This window comes from Pan paniscus, chromosome 7, assembly GCF_029289425.2.
Source record: "Pan paniscus chromosome 7, NHGRI_mPanPan1-v2.0_pri, whole genome shotgun sequence".
In the NCBI taxonomy this organism is placed as follows: Eukaryota; Metazoa; Chordata; class Mammalia; order Primates; family Hominidae; genus Pan; species Pan paniscus.
In genome coordinates this window covers 126,891,043-126,906,132 of record NC_073256.2, presented here as the reverse complement: position 1 = coordinate 126,906,132, position 15,090 = coordinate 126,891,043, and the positions used below count along the sequence as shown (strand labels likewise).

At 37.5% G+C, this 15,090-nt stretch overlaps 1 protein-coding gene across 1 annotated transcript in view; it reads right to left on the bottom strand.

Annotated features, from left to right (window-relative positions):
* Positions 1-2,535: 2,535 nt before the first annotated feature.
* The window catches only part of PKHD1L1 (PKHD1 like 1), a 165,337-nt gene continuing 152,782 nt past the window's right edge, over positions 2,536-15,090 (bottom strand). Inside the window, exons 72-77 of the mRNA XM_063606533.1 lie at positions 14,363-14,498; positions 11,160-11,501; positions 7,325-7,474; positions 6,770-6,918; positions 6,275-6,428; positions 2,536-2,840 (exon numbers count right to left, since the gene is read on the bottom strand). Of these exons, the coding sequence (XP_063462603.1) occupies positions 2,536-2,840; positions 6,275-6,428; positions 6,770-6,918; positions 7,325-7,474; positions 11,160-11,501; positions 14,363-14,498 (1,236 nt within the window). The remainder of the gene's footprint in view (positions 2,841-6,274; positions 6,429-6,769; positions 6,919-7,324; positions 7,475-11,159; positions 11,502-14,362; positions 14,499-15,090) is intronic.

Below are 15,090 nucleotides of genomic sequence, written 5' to 3'. Positions count from 1 at the left end.
TAGAATTATATTAATTTGGTAAAGTACCAAAGTTGTCAGGAGTAAGCAGGATGAGAGTCAATAAAGGTTTTTGCACTTAATGAGGCAATGCAAAATGCACAAATATATATTGAGCAATATTTAGCCAATTAGACCTTATATTTTAATGCTTCTGAGAAAAAAATAAAATGAATTAAAGAAATGCTTGTCATCCTATTATAAAATAAACAATTGGTCTTACTTTTATTACTATTCTGGAGACAAGAAAACTGGCATAAAAATAACATAAACCCCCTTGTCTATATTCAGCTATAAGAGGCCAGGACAAGGCCTCTGCAAACTATGCTTCTCCCTTGACCGCTGGACTCCAGTTAATTTCTTCCATTAGGAGAGAAGAAAGGATTTCCTTCTTCTTGTTTTCTGGCTATTCATGAAACCCCAGCAGTTTGTTTCAGCCTCCAGTTTGTTTTGTCACTTCCAGACCCAGCCTTACTATGTCCTCTGATCCTTTATATTTAAATTTAAAATCTAGTCTTGGCTTTTATTGCTCAATATGCTTTAGTATTCTTCTAAATTGTTACCCCACCTCAAATTCTTCCTCGACTTTATTATACAGTATCTCTTATGTGATTTTTTTTCACTAACGTGTCAGAAACTCTCCCCCATCAAATGAATTGCAAACTGATTAATATGTTCCAATCAAAGCTCTTTACAGTTTGCCCACAATACCCCTACTCAACATTTCCCCTTAAGTCAGAGGTAAAGACTCAACTTTCACTTTCAAGATTTAAAATCAATTAAACCAGATTTTTCGTACTTATAATATGTAAGGCATACAGTCTTGTAAGTGCTCACAATTTGGTGATGAAGATAGATTTGAATATAAGCTTAATACAAGTATATTACAAAAAGGACTATAATAATGATATAAACACAAAGTGCAATTGGAGACCAAGGGAGAGGAGAATTAAATGTAGAGTGGGAAGGAAGAAGGGAAACCTGCTGGATGAGGTGGAATTTGAGCAAGACCTAGAAGGATGCTGTGAGAGGTAACCTTGGTGAGTAGAGGCTGGCAGCCTAGGTATAGATATAGGGAATATGTAGGGTGGAGAGAATTCTTTCTGGAAATGATTTGGTAAAAGGAGGGAGTCTTCAAATCTGTTTTCAAGATCTTTGATGTTGATTATATTTTTTGCATGTAGTGAGGAATAGTTGAGGATTTGAGATTCCTGTTAGCATTACATGACCTTAAATCTGACAGCAATATGGAGGATAGGCAAAAGTGGCACTGGCATTAACTGCGGGTGGAGAAGTATGTTTGTAAGGAGATGATGAGGAATTCTGTGCTAAACATGTATAACTGAAGATGTTTTATTCCACTGCCATTTTTTCCTTGCTCCTATCATGTCCCTGTTCTTGAGTGCCTTTTCCCTCCCTTTCCAAATCTTATACATTTTATACAGTCCCAACTTTCATGTGTTGCTAATGCAATGATATTTGCAGTCTTCTCTAATCATATAGGGACGTCTCCCTTTTATCAATCTCTCTAATATGCAATGTCTCTGTCTGCCTGTCATTCCTGGTACTAGCACCTTTATTATCCTTAGTGAAACTACACCTCTGCCATTCTCAGTACCTTACCCCATGTGACCAGGCCAAGCTAATTAGAATGCTGTGGCCACAGTGATTTGTTCAGGAATGGGCATGTGACCCAAGCCAGGTCAATGACATAGCTTTGGGGCTTTTCTCTGGAACTGTTGGGAAAGAGGTTAGCTCTTTCTGTATTGGTTGATGGGCTGGTAGAAGATGTTGGTGTGTACCTTTGTAATGAAGATTGGGGGTGGTGAGGAGTCAGCCTGGGAGTGAAGCTAACACCAAAGAGAGTGGAGCCAAGAGAAGAAGAGACAGAGGTTCTAGAAGATATCATCTGAGTCCTTAGATCCAACTGTTTGAGAAACCAGACAACTTCTGGACTTCTAAGTGATCACTTTACTAGCTAGATCAATTCAAGCTAAGAATCTGCATCTTGCAACTCAAAAAGAGTTCTGATATGACCTGCACTTTTGTTTCACATTATTTACTTATTTATTTATGTACGTATTTATTTATTTATTTTGACAGAGTCTTGTTCTGTCACGCAGGCTGGAGTGCAGTGGTGGGATCTCAGTTCACTGCAGCCTCCACCTCCCAGGCTCAAGCGATTCTCCTGCCTCAGCCACCTGAGTAGCTAGGATTACAGTTGCGCATCACCATGCCCAGCTAATTTTTTAATATTTTTAGTAGAGTTGGGGTTTTGCCATGTTGGCCAGGCTGGTCTCCAACTCCTGACCTCAGGTGATCCACCTGCCTCAGCCGCACAAAATGCTGGGATTACAAGTATGAGCCACTGTGCCCAGCCTTGTTTCACCACATTCTTATAGACCAACATGTAGTGAATAACATTTTCCATAGGTTGTCTTGTCTCTGCCATTGAGGCTGTTACTTTCTCTTTGTGCACACAGTGATATCATGCACAAGAGCTGTGCACACAGCCTTTATCCAGTAAACACTGGTACTTCAACATGTGGAGAAATAATGTATTAATGGACTGTACTTACTTAAAGTTATATAAGTTGAAACTGCAGCCATAAATATTTCCAAGAGCCACATTCTTCCAATCAGACAGCTAATTACTACAGTCATTATCTGGGCATATGTACCCACAGTTGATGCGTTGCTGTTGCTGCTGCTGCTGCTGCCACTGCTGCTGCTACTACTGCTGCTGCTGCCACTGCTAGAGACAGACTCTGCCAGCAGGCTGAAAGTTCTGGATTCTACCCCAACAACATTATCCAGTATAAATTCAATCTTATAATTTTTTCCTGGAAAAAAAAAGCATCATAGTGTTTGATTTCCTTTATGTTTTACTTGTTTTCATACAGTTCCCATTTGATTTTCATTGACTGAAAAACACTATATAGATCCTGATGAAATATTTTTGAAAGTTGAGTCAAATAAATTAGTTTAAGTACAGACAAGTATAGACAGGGTCTCAGAGTTAGAAGAGTTCTATCTGCCCATTAACTGAACAACAGGGAAGCTGGGTAGATTTTCTTTCTGCAGCAGCCGTACCTGCTTCTTAGAGCCGCTTCCTAGTGCCCAGGACTGGACAAAAACTGTTGGAAATGAGGGACAATAGGGAAGAGAGGTGAGGGTGTTGAATCTCAGTTTCATCCCTTCGTACTTGACCTAGCAGTAGAGAAGCATCAGTCTCAGTTGGGGGAGGTGGGGATGGATAATGAACTTTTTATTTTGAAAAATTTCAAACAAGAAAAGAGTTGAAAGAATAATACAGCAAACAACCATATGCCTTCCATTAAGATTCAAAAAACTTTTACCATGTTTCACATTTGTTTGAAGTTAGATGCTATTTTTGTATTACAAGGCTGTGACCCTTTTTCCTTATTCCAGGTAGACATTTTAGAAACATTGTTACTTGTGTTTAGAATGTAAAAATGTTAAAGAGCTCATCCAATATTATTTAATCTCCAGGTTAAATCTTCCCACAGTTTTGAATAGGAGATAACCAATATATTTTTCCTTCCTATAATTTCTTTTGGGTCTATGCTATCATTAATAATAGTCACCACACAGAATAGCGTTTCTAATACTTGTACATCCCTGTAAGTTTTTACTCATCTGTTTTCTGTGTTGTTTTTAAAAAGTCATTCCTGTTTTCATTCTTTTTTAGGAAAAGAATATAATTAGATCTTGATCACATCTGTGGTTTCATGAACAATTGCAATTCATTATATAACTTTCAGGATATATGGGCACTGTACTATAGAATTTTCTGTCACTGACAATTCCTGACAATGGTGTATTAAAATTTTTTTCTTTTTGCATTAAAAAATCTGAATTTTTGTGGCAGGTGAATTTTTTTATTAATTTTTTTGATGAGCAAATAATTTAGGGTAGTTCTTTTATTTTGTTTTTCTCCTCCTGAAGTACTGTGAAGAAGCCCAAGCTAGCCTTATGGAAAGACCACATAGAGGAGAATTGAAGAACCCAGCCAAAATCCAGAATCAGGTCCATAGAGATATGACCTCAATCAAGCCATCTTAGCCAGCTCTAGCTAAAAGAAATTCCCAGCTGAAGCCGCAGACATTGGAGCAGTGGTGAGCTATCCTGGCCCAAATTTCTGACACAATTGTGAGCAAATGAAATGGTGTTATTAGATTTGGGGCTGGTTTGTTTCATAGCAATAGAAACTGAAACAAACACTAAACATTACATAGGACACTAAACAAATATGTCCCAGTGTCTGTTAGTAATACTCTCCTTATCTAGGTTGGTTAAAGATGCAGATCCTTTTTCTCCCACCCATTTCTCACATCACCATTTTCTGTGTTAGAAACCACAACCTGTATCTCCTCTACCCAAGTACCCTGCTTTGCTCTTTATGGAGCTATATGTAGAAGAGGGGTGCTGTGCTGTCAGGCCGCAGTCTGATCAGCAAGGGGATTTCCTTCAGTGCAGTGACTGTGGGGGTTAACTGCTAGAAAGAGTCAGTGAAAGATATTTTGTTAATTTTCTCACTAATGCTTTGTTGTTATTCTAATTTTACTGTGGTTAATCTACAACTGGCTAATTGATTTAAAAATAATGAAGAGATTCCTATACTTGGCTTTCCTTATTGTACATAACCAGGGATGCCACACTTGATGAAGAAAAGAGGAGAGAGAGAGGAAGAGGGGAGGGGAGAAGGAGAGGGTAACAGAGAGGACAGAGGGGGAGGGAAGGAGGGATGGAAGGAAGGACAGAAGGAGGGAGGGAGGAAGGAAAGAAGGAAGGAAGGAGGGATGGAGGGAGGGAAGGAAGGAAAGGAGGAAAAGGAAACACACAGGTGAAGAGCACTGGCATTTCTCCTTGGCAAGTAAGACAGACCCTCCCAAGGGAAGCTTTGAATTCTGAAAAAAAACTTAACGTATGAAAGAAAAATGCTTAAATTATTATTTTGTTGCCACAGTAAAATGCCAAAACCTATTTTAGTGCTTTAGTGCTCCAGTGATCCTGGGTACTTTTGGAACATTGTAGTTTGAAGACCTTAGTCACAAGGTTGGTTCTTTTCCACTGGATACTTATTGGGTCCACCCTCATGAGGAGGTGAGCAAACTTCTTTTCAGGTAGGATTCTTGCCAGCTGCCTCATTTCCCATAAAAAAAAAATTCCATTTGGGCTGATAGTTAAAAGAATTTAGCTCTATTCTAAACCAGAAAGCAGTGGGACACAAGGTACTTGTCTAGGAGCATACCACTGAACTAATTATCATTTAATTATTATCAAACATTAGGCTGAGATATTGCTGCCCAGTAGGCAGACTGAACATATCTGGCTTAGGGCACTATCAAAGCATGGAGAAACAAAAATTCAGGGAAAAAATTGGGGAGAGGGGTGCCACTACATAGCCTTTTCAGAAGTTAAGGCCCCTAACTATCTTAAATAGGCCCTGAGTTGGGACAAACAGAACAATGGAGGCCTTTCTCAAATGTAAGCGGTTTATCCATTTCATTCTTTTAGATACTCTACATTCTATCACCAAGAGAGATCTGTACGGGGATATATCATCTGGACCCTGGTAGAATGGTTTTTACCAATCAGAGTTGTGTCATCAACCTATATGAAGATAGTATTAAAAAAGTAATTGTGGCAGTGATGGCTGTATTTACTGTACCGATGTTGAAGATATCACTTAATACAGATTAATTGTGCACACTTTCTGAAAAATCACAGGAGACATTTGTTCTGTTCTCAGAGAATATTATAATTCTCACAGCAACTGATCTGTTTAGTTGATGGGTACTGTAAATTATGATAATGCTCATTTTCTCTCTTGCTTTGGCTTTCAGAAAGACCACAGCCAACTTTCTAGCCCAACTCTGAACTCCTCCTTAAGACATTAAAGTTATATGAGCCTACCTTATCCTTTCTTTTATTGAATTTGAAAATCTGTATGTTAATTTTTCTTACTATAAATGTAATACATCTTTAGTGAGCAAATTTAGGAAAGTATACAAATGGATAAATCATGATATAATTCGATTTCCTTAATTTTTTATTTTAATTTCTATTTATTTCACATATTAAATCTACTCTTAAGCTAGACTAAATATTTTCTGAAACAAGGCAAAATATGGCATTCTGATGTCTATAATTTATTGACCAGAGTGTTACAGAATGCTTTGTTCATTAAAAGAACATTATAATTGTCTCTATTTATGGCTATATATGTGAGGATCCAAAATAGTGCACCCACCTGTTCTAAGGGGAGTAAGGTCTGTGTAGTTGGCCCAACAGCTGCTAAACGGAATTGTTGTATTTCCACTAAGGCCATTGACTTGGTTATTATTGGAGTCCTTGAGTATGGCCCTCAAAGTTAGTGCAGTAATTCCAACTGATACACAGTTACCCTAAAAAAAAAAAAAAGTAGATAATTATAACAATTGTCCTGTTTCGATGCTTTTAAAAATATCTGCAAAACTTTATTTTTAAAAATGCCTCATTATAAATTGAAAATCTGCAGAAGCTCCTTATTCCACACAAAGAGTTCATAAACCTGAGCAGCAGAAGTTCGTTTAACATAAACATTTTTAAGACATTACAAGATGGTATCCTTGGATATTAGTCCAACTTCTAAAAGGGCCGTGTGATCCTCAGGCTGCCAGCACACCAGGATGAGTGAAACTGGCTCATCGTTCAGAATTTGTAGCTTAATTCCTTCACTTAAGTAAAATTTTGAGTTATGACTTACGTCAGAATCTGTTGCCTTTACCGAAGGCTGCTGAGGAAATGGCTGTCCTGGCTGTGCTGCCACCGGCTGAGTGATCACTAAGAGTGAGGACACGAAGGCCACGTGATGAACAGGAAATGCAGACCTTTCAACTGGCTGGGCAGTCACCTGTGAATGCACAAGGGATGAACTGGTTTCTTCATGATAAACTACACTCAGCAGCAAACTCATTTTAGCCAGGCTGAGTATAAAATATTCATTATTTATTTTGGAATATGTTCAATATGTAAAATTAATATAATTACAATATTTCCTCCATTAAATTTATGAAGCATTGTTATAAATACGCAAAGCAAAGCAAATTTGTAACCAATACACAACTTTTGGAAGATATGCTCCTTTGTTCAAACAACTTTATTATCATTTTAGCGAGCCTATAAAAAGTCAACAATAAATAAGAAAGACATGCCTGCTAAATTATTGTTTTGAAATAGAAACAGAGAGTTAAAATAAGAAATAAGTAATGATATTTTAAGTCCCCAAAAATGCATTTTTTCTAGGTGCATTTTCTTATCTTAATCCACCCAGAGTCACTTGGGCTGGGGAGGGGATTAGTAATAGACATGGATGAAATGTTAAATCCAAGGATACTACTGATGTTTCCTAAAATTACAGCTTGTCCAAGAGAACCAGCAATTTCCTGGAGTTCAGATAATTGCATCTGACCTATAGGGAAAAGTATTATGACATTTGGATTATAAAAGTATAGAATTGTGAGAACACATGAGAGTTTTCACTTTAGCTTTCTTTGCATTGCTCCATCACATTATAGAATTCTAAGGCTTTCTAGTCTTACCTGAGCAAAACACAGCAGTCACATTAATGAGGGGAGGAAAAGGAAGAACTCAGGAGAATATATTTTAAGTTGGAATTAAAGGAAAAACAAAGGTAGATAAAACAGATACAAGAAAAATGAATGAAAACATAGTGGGAGAATATATGTCTCTTAATTTAATACTTTCTCCTACCAAACTTTGTTTACCAATGAAGCATTATCATGCATTTCTATTATCATGTGTCATTTTAAAAAATAAAGTGTTAATTTTGGAATGGAAGGATTGTTAGAATCGATCATATTATGTGTATGTATTAATATATTAGTTGCTAAAGTTATTAAATTACTAACCAATTGTTACTTGCTTTGGACATTTGACAATTTTCAGTTACTGTTAACACTACATATAGTTTCTGTTCCCCTTTTCTAGCATGGCAGGTCTGGGGTTTCCTCTTAAACCTTCTGCCCCCACAGTGCTCCTTACCTTAAAAAGTGATACCTTAATGCACCATATTCCTTTTTTCAGAAGCCTAGTAGTTTTGCTTAATCCCTGCTCCTTCACCTCTCTGCACTACACCACATCTAATCCATTACCAATTTCTAACTCTCTCTGTCCCTGTTGTTAAAATCTTAATTAAAGCCACATCAGCAGGGTTACTAAAACCACTTTTAAACTGGCCTCTGGAGTCAGACTGATCTTTTAAGAAACAACTGTAAACCAGGATAATGTTTTGGTGTATTGCAGGCCTTGCTAACCCCTTGTTCCTAGGTATCCTGTACCTTCTATATTCAGAGTCATGCCTTGAGGAATCAAATCACTGAGTTTCTTCTATTAAAGTTAAGCCATAAGGCTTAGAGTGCTCAGGAAGAAGGAGGTAACGTCTTGGGCCAGCAGGTCTGACATGACACTATGAACCCCACAGTCCTAAGCTATTTCAGTCCTTGTCAGTTCAAAAGGACTCTTTTGGATGACTCAGACTCTTTTGGAAAAAGGCTCAGTCTTTCAGATTCCTCCCTCTCCTCATACTCCCTCCAGAAACAGCCTTCTCCAAGGAGGCCTCCCAAGTCTGAGGGCTTGTATATCTAGCTGTAGCAGTACAGAACTGCTTCAGGTCCATGCACTACTATTACTACTTTGTCTTCACTGGTTTTTGGCATGGAGTGGCAGGTCTGATGCAGTCTGCACTGTTAACAGGTTCTCTCTCGCTGACCATTCGACATGTGAGGGCATTCATTTCTGCTGATTGCCATCTAGAAACCAAAGACCTTAACTTGAAGGCCTCTTATTCCTGGCTGTAGGACTCTGTCTGCTCATAAATGCCTTTAATACATAGGTAACCCCTTTCTAGGACATCTGGGAATTTCTGGATATCCTGATACTATATAAAAGCTATAAGGAGCCAGGAGTACAACTACATGAACATCTTTCTTGCCACTTCTCAACATTTTGCTGTGATTCACCAAGTTGTAGGGTTCTCCTTGAGACTTGAAACACTATCGCAGTCTATGTCTAGAAAATGTGCCATTAGCCTGTCCCTCCCACCATCCCTAATTTCTACATTCTTCAGTGGTCTTATACCTGTCTGGATAAATCTAACAAGCTAAAACTGCTTTAAGGGGATGGACGTAGGAGGGATTGTATGTGGGGAAATGTATGTCACATGTAAGAAATAAATCCCAGTTTCTTTGGATATCTAGTGGCTAGTGTGGTAAATTTTGGACCTCACGACACGTAAGGGCTCACCAGAGATTTCTAAGAGTAGGTGAGTAATCTGTATATGTGCCATGGGCCCTTTACAACTCCTAAAGTAACAGGCAACGTCATGCTGAGTCCAAACCCTGAGCCTGTAAGTCCAAGTGAGTACAGAACTGACGAAGGAAAGTTAACTATTACTCTGGGCAGAGAACATCGTGGGAGATCTGGTTGCAACACAAGCCTAGGCTTCCTACGCTCTTCTAACCAAGAGTTTATAAACACCTCTCTCCACACAGGCAAGCCTTCCCACAGGCTTATCCCCCCAATGGAAGAAACTTCCGCCTGCTTAGCTGATAGAATTCCAGAGTGATAATGTGGTAGGTGCATAGGGTCAATGCCTAGAAGCAAACCTCTTGGGAAAATGAGTGAAGATCTCTAGTGGCATAAAGTGAGAACTTCACCCAGTACCCAGGTTTACACAGAGCCTGGGAGTTTAATGATAAAGTGACTGAACACAGGTAGATAGGGTAGATCCCAACCTAGTGGGGCTGTAGTTTATATATGTCTAGAGGATCTCTTTAGGAAAAGGAATGCAGAAAAATCATACCTTTGTAGCTTTCATAATAGCATTCAATGATTTGACCACATTATGAGGACCTCTCCTAAGGTATTGAAAGTGAAAGCCCCTCCCAGGACTTGTATCAGTGAGGGGGCTTGAAGTGTAAGCTTCATTAACTGGATGGTAGATCTTCCTCTGACAGATACCTGCCTTTCCTGTTCTTGGGGAGGGGTACACCTAGATCAGAGTACTTGTGCTTGACCACTGAAGACAAAGGCATGGTTGCAGGTTAGCAGTGGGGGATATTATTGCATCCCAGAAGACCAGGTAAGTTCAGTAGTACCTCAAGAGATGCATATGTAGAGCAGAGAAGATGACCCACTCTGTACCAGAGGCTGTGAAGACAAGATGATAACATGAGGACGGAGGCCAGAACAGCCCCTTGGTATTCAGACCCCAACTTGAAAGGAGCAGATGGATAGAGAAAATTTGAAGAGCTGAGCCTTTACTCAAGTGCCCAAACTGAGTGACCCTGAGGAAATGATTTCAGCCAGCAGAGATTTCTCTGATGGGACAGATGAGCTTATTTTTTTATCTCTGATAAAAAATAGGAAGTGAGGGACACAGAGAGGGGATGATGGCTTGTGAGGATGATTCGCTCAGTCACAGAAAATAAAGACAGATTATGTACTTGCACATCTGCCCTTTTTGGGGTGAATCTGTGACTTTACTGTGGAAATCTAACCCACCAATCTACTGCTCAGAATATCCAAGAATATTTACTCTTTTTCTTAAGAAAACATCCACAGTCCTTCCTTTGACTTCCAAAGCTTTCCACATCTAGCACCTGTCTACCCCTCGGCTACACCTCCAGCAGCTTGTCCTTCCTGGCTCCTTCCACTCCAGACCAATTGGACCTGTTTCCTCTCTTCAAATGCACCAAACTCTCACCAACAGTTTCCATAGCCTGAACACTCTTTTTCCTCTGTCTTTTCATTGACTATCTTCATCCTTAATCTCTCATCTATAAGGTCACTTGCTTAAGTAGGTCTTCCCAGATCTTTTTATATTAGATTAAATTCTTTTGTTGAATTTATTAATCATCACAATAACAAAACAGAGATTCAAATTCCTTCCAATTCTAAAACAGTTTGGTAGTACAGGAGCAAAGAAGGAAAAAGGGTCTCTGGGCACTTAGAGGGTTCAGGATGTGGGGTTGATGGGATTTCCTGAGGCCAGGCTCACCAAGTCCTGATCAGGTTATTTATGGATATGGATTTGGTAATTGCATTCCTCCATCTCAAACACCTGTTATTCATACCTGTGGTGCCATTGCTTAAGAACTGAATAGGAGGGTCTCCAATCTCTATTTCAATTATGAATCCCATGGATCTCTTCCTCCTCAGACTCTTCCCTCTTATTTTGCTGATACGGATTTTGTCACTTGGTATCTTTAGGAACAAGGCAAGATTTTTAACCAGATTGTGAGAGGTATAAAAGTCATCTTCTGTTGCAACAGGTAATTGGAAAGAAACAAATATCACTGTGGCAGTGTGAATTTCAACAGGTATAGTTCCTTTAACCAAAAGATAAAGCATCTGGTAGGTTCCATCAAAGTAGTTTTCACCAAGGACAGTGGAATCCAGGTTAGGAAGGAATTGGTCTATGAAGGAAAAAAGCCAGAACATCACAGCTAAGTATTTTATATTATCACAATCAACATGCATTACTTAATGTTTGTTTGAATTTAGAAAGTCCCCCAAATTCAACTTTATCATTCTTTCATAAGAAAGCATACCTTTTTAAAAACAAAAACACTTACAGAACTGACCTGCGAAATTAAAGCCACTCCTTTAAAAAATACCACAAATAATCATTACACACTGTTTGTTTTTTAAAAATTAGCTATATAGACACAGTATAAATGAGAAACAAATCAAGTTATGATCCCAGGAGCCTATACTGTAGTTGAAACACTATTCACATGCTCATAATTTTAAAGCCTTGACTGAAGGCATTTGGTAATTTAAAAATATAAATTTAACTTTACTAGCTATCTAATTTATACAGTGCTATATGCCAACTCTTAAAAGAGCATTTACAATTCAGTGTTTCTATTTTAACTAAGGACAAAACTGTGTAATAAAAATGAAGTATATATTAAAACATCTCAGAAGAATCTTATACCAACTAAACAGGCTTACATTTCAGCCTGAAAAATGTTTGGCTAATGCAAGACAAATTCTGCTAGGAAACTGAATTTTACAAAAGTGATTGAGATCATTATAATGAATGAATATATGTATGATTTTATGGCAGAGTATCAACAATTTCTAAGAGCTAATAAACCCACTAACACTTATTGAGCCCAGACAAACACTGAATTGTGTAATAGTGGTGGAATGAGATATGTAGCTTCTTACCACATTTCATTGTGATGCTTACTAGGAAAAAGAAATTAAAATTTTAGGAAGAAGAAGGAATTTCACAGTAATGAAAGGAGCAGAGACAAAGATCATAAACATTTGGGTAACTCCCAAAATATGTATAGGTTCATAACACAGGGATATTATTTTGCATGCCAAGTGCCAAAGCAAAACGTTCACTTAAAAGCAACGCTGTTTCAGAGAAACACCACTACCACTACCATAAAACACACATTTATCTGTAAGAGGGCAGTGGTGGAGTTGTTTTCTGGCTCTTCAGCACCTACATTATCAATTCTTTACATTACGTTCTGTCTATGGAGAACAAAATAATATCCCTGTGTTGTGGATCTATACATATTTTGGGGTTTTGGAAATGTTTTATTAATATCTATGTCTGCTTTTTTCATTACTGTGAAATGCCCTCCTCCTTTTAAAATTTTAATTTCTTTTTCCTAATAAGCCTCACAATGAAATGTGATAAGAAGCTAAGTGCCTTATTCCACTATTAATTATACAATTCAGCATTTGTCTGGGTTCAATATATGTTAGTGGAACTCTCTGCCTATGAAGATAGTTCCTATTTTCCTAACTCTGAATGATATTGTGCTTGGTACCATATCTGTTATTTGAAAAGAGTGAACAATTTATTAAAATTAAGCTATAAATGCCATTTTATTCATGACACAACTATTTATATATAAAAAGTAGTAACGCTGACTCTCTTAATTTAAAAGAAGGAAATATAGCATAATGGTTAAGTGCATGGGTTTTACAGCTAGACTGTTTTTGAGTACTTGCTGTGCACCATACCAGCTTGAGACTGCTATGGACTGAATTGTGTCCCCAAATTTTACATGTTGAAGCCTTAATCTTCAAGGTGATGATATTTGGAGATGAGAGCCTTTGGGAAGAAACAGGGTTTAGATGAGATTGTGAAGGGGGAGACCTCATGATGGAATTAGTGCCCTTCTAAAAGGAGACACCAGGGAGCTTGCTTGCACTCTCTCAGCCACGTCAGGACACAGCAAGAAAGTGGCCATCTGCAAGCCGAGCAAAGAACCCTCAGCAGAACATGACCATCATGGCACCCTGATCTCAGACTTTCAGAGATCCAGAGAAAATAAATTTCTGTTGTTTGAGCCACTCAATCTGTGGTATTTTGTTATGGCAGACTGAACTAAGACCACTATCTTGGCAAATTACTTCCTGTGTCTCAATTTACTCATCTGTGCCTACCTCATAGAGTTACTATGATGTAGTAACAATGAGTTACATATAAAGCATGTAGAGCTGTGCCTGAAATATAGTAATGTCTCTGGAAACGTTAGCAGTTCATGTTATTAGTAGGAATATGACTTCTTCTGTAAATGGTAAAGCAAACAGATTACCCATTCATATTTTCAAGTCTAGCTCATATTATGATCTACCACACACATCTATATAATGGTTAGCCAAGAATATGGATCACATCAGAAAATGACGATGAGTAGCCCATGTGGAATGGAATGTATGCTATTGGCCTCATTAGAACACTGTTTAACAAAAAGACTTACATAAGCAGAGATAAATGCTGGTTTTACAAATATCGGTCAATGAATAAGTTTAGCCTCTTCCATATGTTTCATTTAACACAAGTTTATTTTATCATATTTACTTCACAACCTTCAGTTGATGTTATATTAGCTTTCTTGGCAATAATTCTTATGACTGCCAATTAATTTAGGTTCTAACTTCTATGAAATAGAAGTAAAGCCAAGATAAGGTGAAACTTTTAAGCAAAATCTCTTCTAGACATAGGAAGAACTGAACTCAATGTATGCAGAATGAAAACATTCTTAGGAAGCAAAAGAATGTCCATGATAAACAAAAACTCATATCTGCATGTGCACAGATAAATAAGTTCCATTAGGAGTGATCTTTCAAGACACTCATGTTACAAATGAACACATCTTAGTATTTGGTGGACTATGGCTAAAAACTTGTTTTCTTCTGCATCATCAATAGATAAGGAATTAAAAATACTAATAATCAGACACTTAAAATATTATAAATAAGTACATATTCCATGTGTACTGTATTTTTTATGAGACAATACCTTTGTACAGATGGTTATTAAGTTCACAGTGTTTCTGCTGGGCATTCCATATTGTAGTTTTTGGACAGACCAATAAGTTGTTCACATAGACATCCAAACGTTGAAGTGTGGAAAAGAAAATTCCTACTAGAACAGCCTATTAAAGAAAAGAAAGTTTTAAGAAAGCAACAAAATAGAATATTTGTAATTTAGCACTTAAACCGTCCTTCAATATTGTATACTTTCTGCAAACTATTAAAACTAAGTTTTATGGATTTGGGATAAGGGATGAACTAAAATTTTAAAATGGGCTTACATTCAACCATTCATACAAATAGTACAACTTAACCCTTAATTGACTATTCTTAGTAGAAAAGTACAATAAGAGAAATTATTAGAGGAGTATCTCTAAGTTTAAAGAAAGATTCATTTAAAAGACAACAAAGGACAATACAGGCTTTCAATATCAGGAGCAGGGAAAGAGGGACTTGCTATACTCTACATAATGCAGCCACACAAAATTAGGTACTTAATGTTGGAAAAAAAATGATTATCTCTGAGAAAAATTTGGTAGGAAGACTAATAAATGTCAAAATAATTGTTCTCTCTGATTTAGTTTTATTCATTTTTCATGTTTATATTGCTTACATTTCATGCTCTCAGCTATGACCATAAAGAGACTGGCTTTTCCAAGAGCAGGGAAGGATTAATATGGAGCTTAATAAGCTATACATTAGTTCTGGAATCTC